General features: G+C 46.4%; 1 protein-coding gene across 1 annotated transcript; it reads left to right on the top strand.

The window, feature by feature from the left end:
* The first annotated feature begins 7013 nt into the window (after positions 1 to 7013).
* Positions 7014 to 7859, top strand: LOC121046501. Its single transcript, XM_040500804.1, has one exon. It carries the CDS (start codon positions 7050 to 7052, stop codon positions 7857 to 7859), a length of 810 nt encoding a protein of 269 aa, XP_040356738.1. The 5' UTR covers positions 7014 to 7049.
* The last annotated feature ends 1453 nt before the right edge of the window (positions 7860 to 9312 follow it).

Here is a 9312-nt window from a genome sequence, read left to right as displayed (position 1 = left end):
ACACGACCCTCTGGACAGCTACCGCTATCTATGAGCGACGGTGGGAACCAGACAACCGGCTTGCCGGTTGTCTGGTTGCCGCCGTCACTCATAGATGGCGGCACATAGTACAGCTCCGCTGCTCTTCCTTCTTCATCCGAGTGGAAAGGCTGAAAGTTTTTTTCATCAATTGATGAAAGACGAGACCGGGAAAAAAAGCTCACGCCAACGTCACGCCAACAGCATCAAAAAGGTATTTAGACGACATATCCTAAAATTAAAAGGGACATTTTGAGATAGTAAGGGAAACATTTTCCACATAGTAAAGAAGGACTTTTAGATATGTTTCCTTTTATACTTCACGAGATAGTGACCTCCATAAAATGCCGTGACACGGTACCCCTTAAGATGACCCTCGTATTTATACATGCTTTTATATTTTTCGCAGATCTCGGACAAAGTTTGGTTCAAACGTACGTCCCGTACATTTGAAACAATCTTAGTGTGTTTTGTAATGCGCTGTTAAAAACTAAAATAAATACACGGGAGCTGGGCAAAGTTGATATTTCTTCCGGTAATCCAATATGGAGAGAGGAGAGATTTGGGAAGTATGCATTTTTAACGTGCTATGAAATTTATGCTAATAATATTCATTTAACAACGATGTCTCCAGGACATTCATGAAACATTAACTGGCACGCACCACAAGCTGTGCGTTCATCGCGATGATATTATTTATATAATTGTTTAGATATCCCAAACTCGCATGTCATTCAACAATCATCACATGGAATTTTCCTGCAGACTGTGCATAATGCGCCTGATGATCCTTGGCAGAAAGTGCACAATATTAATGATTTGAGATATCTGTGCTGGTACTCCTGATGAACACATATAGCAGGAAATTGGCGATGGCTAGCTGTCTCCGCAAAAACTGAGAAATGTGGTGCGCTTGATGATTTTTGGCAGAAAGTGTACAATATGAATTATTTGGCATATCTGTGCTGGTACTGGTACTCATCATGAGCACATGTGTAGTTGGAACTTCGTGATGGCTAGCTGTCTCCACAAAAACTGAGAAATGCGGGGTGCACTTGATGATCCTTCGCAGAAAGTGCACAATGTTCATGATGGTTCGCTGTCTGCACAAAAACGGAGAAATGTGTGGTGCGCCTGATGATCCTTGGCAGAAAGAGCACAATAGGTATGATTTGGGATCTTTGTTTCATTTCTTCTGATGAACACATGTACGTATCAGGAAATTCGGTTAGCTGTCTCCGTACAAACTGAGAGGTGTGTGGTGCACCTGACGATCCTTGGCAAAAAGAGCACAATATGAATGATTTGCAATCTTTGTGCTGGTACTCCCGATAAACACGGATGTAGCAGGAAATTTGTGATAGCTAGCTGTGTCCACAAAAACTGAGAAATGTGTGGTGCGCCTGATGATTCTTGACAGAAATTGCACAATATGAATGATTTGGGATCTCTGTGCTCGCTTTCCAGGTGAACATATATGGACAGAAAAATCGTGATGGTTAGCTGTCTTTGCAACAACTAAGAAATGTGTGGTGTGCCTGGTGATCCTTGGCTGAAAGTGTACAATAGGAATGATTTGGAATCTTTGTGCTGGTACTTCTGATGAACACTTATGTAGAAAAAAAGTCGTGAAGGTTAGCTGCAAAAATTGAGAAATGTGTGGAGTCCTTGGCAGAAAGAGCACAATAAGAATGATTTGGAATCTCTGCGCTGGTATCCTCCTGATGAACAGATATGTAGCAGGAAATTCGTGACGTTTTGCTGTCTCCACAAAACTGAGAAATGTGTGGTACGCCTGATAATCCTTGGTAGAAAGTGCACAATAGAATGATTTGGTATCTCTGTTCCGGTACTCCTGACGAACACATGTGTATCAGGGAATTCGGCTAGCTTTCTCCGCACAAACTGAGAAACATGTCTTGCGCCTGATTATTCTTGGTAGAAAGAGCACAATATGAATGATTTGCGATCGTTGTGCTAGAACTCCTGATAAACACTTATGTAGCAGGAAATTCATGATGGCTAGTTGTGTCCGCAAAAACCGAGAAATTTGTGGTGCGCCTGATGATCCTTGTCAGAAATAGCACAATATTAATTATTTGGGATCTTTTACTGGTACTCCTGATGAAAACATATGTAGCACAAAGTTCGTGATGGCTAGAGTTGTCTCCGCAAAAACTGAGAAATGTGCGGTGCGTCTGATTATCCTTTTGCAGAAAGTGCACAGTATGAATGATTTTGGAGCTCTGTGCTGGTACTCCTGATGAACGCGGTGTTACATATGAAGCAAAACATTCGTGATGGCTAGCTGTCTCCGCAAAAACTGAGAAATGCGTGGTGCACCTGATTATCCTTCGCAGAAAAGGCACAATATGACTGATTTGGGATCTCTGTTCTGGTACTCCTGATGAACATATATGTAGCAGAAAATTCGTGATCGTTTGCTGTCTCCGCAAAAACTGAGAAATATGTGGTTCGCCTGATGATCCTTGGCAGAAAGTGCACAATAGGAATGATTTTGGACCTCTGTTCTGGTACTCCTGATGAACACATGTGCATTGGGAAATTCGTCTAGCTGTCTGCATACTGAGAAATGTGTGGTGCGCCTGTTGATCCTTGGCAGAAAGAGCACAATATGAATTATTTGGGATCGCTGTGCTGGTACTCGTGATGAAAACATATGTCGTACGAAGTTCGTGATGGCTGGAGCTGTCTCTGAAAAAACTGAGAAATGTGCCGTGCGCCTGATGATCCTTCGCAGAAAGCGCACAGTGTGAATGATTTGGGAGCTCTGTGCTGGCACTCGTGATGAACTCGGTGTTACATATGCAGCAGAAAATTCGTGATAGCTAGCTGTCTCCGAAAAAACTGAGAAATGCGTGGTACACCTGACTATCCTTGGCAAAAAGCATACAATATGAATGATTTTGGATCTCTCTGCTTGTACTCCTGAGGAACAAATGTAGTACGAAATCCGTGATGGCTAGAGCTGTCTCCGCAAATACTGAGAAGCGTGTAGCGCGCCTGATGAATCTTGACATAAATTGGACATTATGAAGGATTTGGGATCTCTTTGCTGGTACTCCTGGTGAACAGGTAAGTAACAGGTAAACGTGATGGCTAGCTGTCTCCGCAAAAACTGAGAAATGTGTGGTGCACCTGATGATCCTTGGCAGAAAGTACACAATATGAATGATTTGGGATCTCAGTCCTGGTACTCCTGATGAACACATATGTAGTAATATATTCGTGATGCTGTCTACACAAAAAACTGAGTAATGGGTGGTGTGCCTGATGATCCTTGGCAGAAAGTGAACACTATGAATGGTTTGAGATCTCTGTGCTAGTACGCTTGTTGAAGAACATATATGTAGCAGAAAATTCTTGGTGGTTAGCTGTTTCCGCAAATACTGAGATATGTGTGGTTCGTCGGGGACCGTTGCACTCGTATAATGCCGCGTGGCTTAAACTGCATTATCGTGCTCTTGTTACGAGGTGCGATCAAAAAGTTCAAAAAGCAATATTGTTGCGTAAAAAGAGAGGGCGGCACGGTGGTGTGCGCACTGCAATCGAAGCCAGGGACCTTCTAGTGTCAATATGCTTAAGGGCGTCGTTCTGTGAACATTCTGATCACGAGCAGGCTATGCCGTAAAACAGTGAGTCGTGTGAGGTGTTTTGAGTGGCACTCGAGCTTCAAGCAAGGCAGAACATTGCTAAAAGACGAAGACAGGCAAGGTAACCTTCCACGACCTCTTTTCGTCTTCCAGTGGTATTCTGCCACTATCGAAGCACAGGCGTCGTTGAAGACACCTTGCACAATACACCGCTGTATCATACTAAATGTGTCCTTCCGTATTTTCCGATTTTGACGCAGAACTGATGTTTTTTCTCACTCTGGTATGCAGCCCATGCTGAAATTGTCATTGCGCTCGTGCACGTGGTCATAAACTCACGTGTAGCGCAGCTCCAAATTTTCACAATGACGCCATTTGGAGTAACGACACATGAGGGTCCCGGCCTTCAACAGTTGCGATCCCATCACCGAGCTGCTCTCTCTCCCCCTCTCTCTCTCTCTCTCTCTCTTTACGCTACAAAATGAGTCTCAGAACTTTTTCATCGCACCACGTACTGTAATCGGGACAAAGATTTCACTGTTACTGGCAGGAAATGTCAAGTCTGGGAGCAGCATTGATAAACAATGAACAGACCAAAATATGTCGGAAAACTATATATGCAGGCTCAGAGTTCATCATTTAGAACAAAATCACTGTTATTTGTTATACATGACGAAAACAGCTCAAACATGATACAGCTCTTCGTCTTCTACGTTTGAGCTGTTTTCATCCCGTAAAACCTTTACCAACTCGCCCTATTCCCTACCTTAGTACACGGTTATTTGATCTGCCGTCTATTTGCGAGAGCCCCGGGGCAGGAATTCTCAGCCTGCGATTTGACGAAACATGACGTCACGTGAAACCAATTCGTGCCTGCTAGATGATCGGACAATAATTTTTGTTATATCAATTTTTTGTAAGAACATGAAATCCTATCCACTTACCGACATATCCATACAACGTAGGGTTTTCGATGATAATCAGCAAGTTTCTAGTTGGAACCATATGTCTATTTTCACTAAATAAAAAGGTGATTAAAAGATACTTAATTAGTTGACTGATCGTTGTGATCAGCCCCATATACTATGTCCCCCTGGCGGTATAACTCACCTGCACGAACCGCATAAATGTAGCTTTTACGGATTGTTCTTTTTTTTTTTTTGTAAATTATTATTACTTTAAAAAAAAAACCTGTATGTATATCTCTTAAAATGCATTCATATATGCATGTCCTTCAAATTCCTTAAAACACTCACCTCTTCCCTCAAACAAGAAAGAGCTTCCCCATGAATTATCAAACACCCGTTCCTTTCTTATGACCTGTTTTTTATTACCTGTACATTGCTAAAGCTGATTTCTCTTGCATTCTTTCCCCTCACATTTTTCTTTCTGCTTCTTTTACTTTCTCTTCCGTTTGTCTCTCACCGGTATTTAGATATTTAAATGTCAGCTATGGAATTCAGGTCTTCCATTTTGTTTAAAATGTTTTATGTATAACTGCTTGTATACTTTCTGTGCCTACCATGCATCCTCCGTTTTAATTAACCTTTGTTCAAATTTCAGTGCACTAATTGCCCATCTGCTTTCAAAGGACGAAGAACCCGTGTCCGCCTGTACCCCCTCATTGTGTCTCTCCAGCGTTAACCTTCCCACGCTCCTAGTGCTAATCTACCCACGCTCCTTTGTCAAATTCCCAATCCTCATTGAACCTCTGACCTTAAGCACAGTCTCCCGTTACCAAAAGATAGATCAGGCACTATCAGTCCTTTCCATATCACCCTATACCACTTCATACTTAATACACTGGAACGGTACCTTGAGTTCATAATAGTTTAATTTCTTTTCCCTTTCCTAATTACATTTCTTTCGTGTTTCTTTAGATATTTTCTTCGCTCATTGAGTCGTACCTCCAGATATTTGTATTTTTCTAAATGATTTATTTCAATGTCTCGTTTTTTCAGGGGTTTTCTCATTTCGTAGTTATACAGCGTTCTTCCAGACTTGCCACTAGTAAGACTCAGGCCTATGATATCCCCTTCCTCTCCACATATCCCAGTTATTTCCTTCAATCTACTTCGGACACTGTCCAAAGCGCTTGTGGAGAAGCGGCCTGCGGAGCTTGGATCGAGTTTTGAGCGGGACATTATTTTCGCCTCACGTTTTCGAAGCAGACTTCTTACACTGAGCTCTGACAAGGAGGAAGTTCCTCGAACCCTTAAACGTTATGTGTGCCAGTTGAACAGGGTTCGTTTTATGGTGCGAGCGTTGTTCTAAAGTGGTGGTCAAAAATCTGACGCAGTGCACTCACGCAAGCGCGCTTCCGACCGCCGGCACACCACTGTGGTGAAGTTGACTATGGCCGACGACCGACTAAAAAAAAAAGAACAGCAACAAACGCTAGTGTTTGGGGCGTTTTTTGCTGGTGTAGCCATCTCGTTGAACTTGACGAAACAAAAAAAAAACAGTCCCAGCAAATTTATTTACACACAGACGGACATACTAGGATGGTAATCTTCCCGCCGATCATGGTCGGAAAATTAAGAGAGGAGACAATTGTGGTAAGTGTAACCAAATTTTAGTCACTTTTATCGTCCAAGAATTTTTAATTTCGTATTCCCTTAAATGCGCTGAAAACAATCCAAAACGACAAATTTCGGGAATTTTTTTTTAACTCTCCAGCCGTTCCTCGCAGCTCTCCGTCCGAGGAGCGGGAGTGGCAAGCGCGCAGCGCTGAGGAGAGTAGACGGAGGACTGCAGCGGCACAAGAACAGCAAAGGGCGAGGACCCCGACTATCACGCACGAGAGGCATGGGCGTAAGCGCCTTTCAGACATATCCTAAACCACTCGACTCGAAGTTGATCAGTTTTTAAACTAAAATGTATCCTCTATCTCTCTCCTAAAGCACAACTCCTACAACTATTCCACTAAAAGCAAATCTCCTAAAGCACATCTTTCAAAAAGGAAGCAGCTGCCGCTGTCAACGCAGCACACTTTGTGTGGTTGTTTGCAACATTTTTTTTTCTTCTTTTTGGGTGGTGTTCAATGGTAGATCTGTTGACTCCGTTGAGTCGGGAAGGTTTGTGGCCTAAATCAGGGAAGTTGTGTCTTCACCTTGATGACTCTGTAGGACCAGCATTGGTCGCATGCCAGGCGCAGGGTCCTTCCTGTGTCGAGTTTCTAGAGGCTGAGGTGGCACTGCTCACTCACTCGTCGGGTAGGAGGCAAGTTTTGCGCACCTCTGAGCAATCCGCGGCGTGCTTGACTCCGCAGGTGGCCTGAGGAGCGTGGGGCCCGGCGGCTGAGCAGCTGGCGGCCGGAGGCTGCGGCCTCCTGTGGCCATGGAAACAGGGGAGGCTTCCGCCGGGGAGCTGCAGGGCTTCTGCAGCCGCTTCTGCAGGGGCCTGTACCTGCTGTTCATGCTGGCGCTGTTCGGAGCCGGCGTGGCCGTCCTGGCACTTTGGTCTCCCACGCCGACGCAGGTCTTTCTGGCCGCCGTGCTCTTCGCCCTTGGGGGCTGCTGCGGCTTCGTCTTCGTCAGCTGGCCCAACGTGGTGCGTTCGACCCGCCTTTGCTGCTGCTGCATCTACGCCGGTTCGGTGGTGTTCTGCGCGGGCCTGCTGGGTGCGGGCTGCCTGCTGGCCGAGCGGTCTCCCCGCTACATCCGTGAGGACGGCCTCGTACTGCTCGGCCTGGGCTTGCTGGGGCTGCTTTTCGTGGCGCTGTATGCCTTGGCTGGACGCAAGGCGCCCGGCAGCGAAGAGGCACTCCCGCTGGACGTTCCTTTCCTGGGCCAGCTGTCCCGCTCCAGACTCAGCTCCAGTTCCGCCGTAGAGCTCTGCAAGACGCTGTTCTCCGAGAGTCGCGCCTTCGCCCCGCAGAGGCTCCAAGAAGACAAGTCCAAGTTGGTCGTGCTCTGCGTCCTCCAGCCTGACGCCGGTGGTCCCAGCGCCAAGACGGTCCACTTCGTCGACTCTCTGGACTCTGGAGACCCCGGTCGCTGCGCTTTGGAGCAGCGAGAGAACAGCGAGCTCGCCGCAGACGCGAGTCCCCAACTCCCCGAGGACGATGGGCCCGCCGAGATATCTGCTCTCGCGTCCGCCTGCCACGTCCAAGTACAAAGCCCACCGTCGCCTGCGTCGCGTCCAGAACAGGACCCGAGCCCCATTACCGGCAGCAAGTGGTCGGTGCCGCCCTGCTCTGACCTCTCGGCTCAACTGCCCGTCTGAGTACGAGCTCAACAGTGCACGAACGCCTTGCAACTCAAGAGGATACCGCGTGTCCTGGGCATGGGACACTTCCTCTGGTCCTCCACTGCTCAGACTCAGAAGCACACGCCAGACGCTGAACTTCTCATAACTTATTATTCCGTCGCGAAGTCGAAAACCGCTCCACATGAGCACGTGCAAGGATTACTAAGGGAGATACTGTCTACTTGGCTTTTGTCTATCTTCCGTTTTGTCAGATAGAGAAGTGCAACTTGTAAACTATAAACAGCGCCAGATGACGACGAATAAGTCCCAATGAGCGAGCATAGTGGTCTTTATCAACGTAACTATATTGGAAAAACAATCCAAGTCACCCGTATACACATACCCCCTCTACTCAAATTAACATTCACCTGTCAATAATAACAATTTGGGTTGTGTGGATATTTATACAGCGTGCAGTGGGTCAGCCATTTCAAAGTTGCGACGAGTCACTCGCTGTAGATGAGCAATTAAGCCAGTGCAGTACAGCCGCTAGCCTGGGGTCTATAACGTGCACCACGCAGTAGTGATACACGACCGCACGCCGGTACGATGCTCATCCAGATCGAAATGGGCAGGGGTGGGGATTGAGCACATGATCCCTGGGTTCTGCAGCGCGAGCTTTCGCTCCACGTGCACCGAGCTGATGTGAGCTTGCCCACTCGGCCACCGATCACCCCCATCACCTGTCATACGCCCTCGGGGATGCGAGTTTCCTGTCATATAGAGCAATCGAGGGAGTTCGTGCACATCTGCCTTCTTTACGCATATCGAGATTATAAGACTCAGAAATCTCCCTCATCTTTTCTCGGTGGTACCGGATCAGGATAGTCATATGCTTTTACGTGAAACGTTTTTTTTTTTTTTTTTTTTTTTCTCGTCAGGGGGAGAGGTAGAAATTTCTGAAGCTAAAAAGTGAAGCCGCCGATTAGCTCCATGCTGATTGGCTGAGCCAGGTGATGACGTCATACCCCTACTCGACGCTGTCCGGGTGATTCAGATATGACGTCACGCGCGAGGCCACGCTCACTCGACACTGCGTGGCTGGTGATTGCGCAATTACTCACGCGCCTCCGCTCGCCCGCCAGACGGTGGTTGGATGTCGTCGGATAACATCTGCGGCTATGGAGCTTTCTGGAAGAGTGCCAGGGCTTTAAAACCGGGGTTAACGCCAGTATACCCATTCCAGGAATTGTTATCGAGTGTACATGCCATGCGTTAATTAAGCCAGTCGCTAAATAACCGATTAAAATCGCCGACAGCGTAGACGTCAATCTTAGAGAAATCGGACTAAAACGACACGTTTCACGTGCAACATCATTGCCCGGCAATTCGCTATGCCTTTTTCGGGCTACTTTTTTTTTAATAATTAAATGCAAGACTATGTTATCACCTGAAATAAATAAGCCATGAGTGTAAGTAATCCCTCGGT

The sequence above is a fragment of the Ixodes scapularis genome, unplaced genomic scaffold, assembly GCF_016920785.2.
Source record: "Ixodes scapularis isolate PalLabHiFi unplaced genomic scaffold, ASM1692078v2 PGA_scaffold9__187_contigs__length_104089568, whole genome shotgun sequence".
Classification (NCBI taxonomy): Eukaryota; Metazoa; Arthropoda; class Arachnida; order Ixodida; family Ixodidae; genus Ixodes; species Ixodes scapularis.
This window is presented reverse-complemented; position numbering and strand designations above follow the sequence as displayed.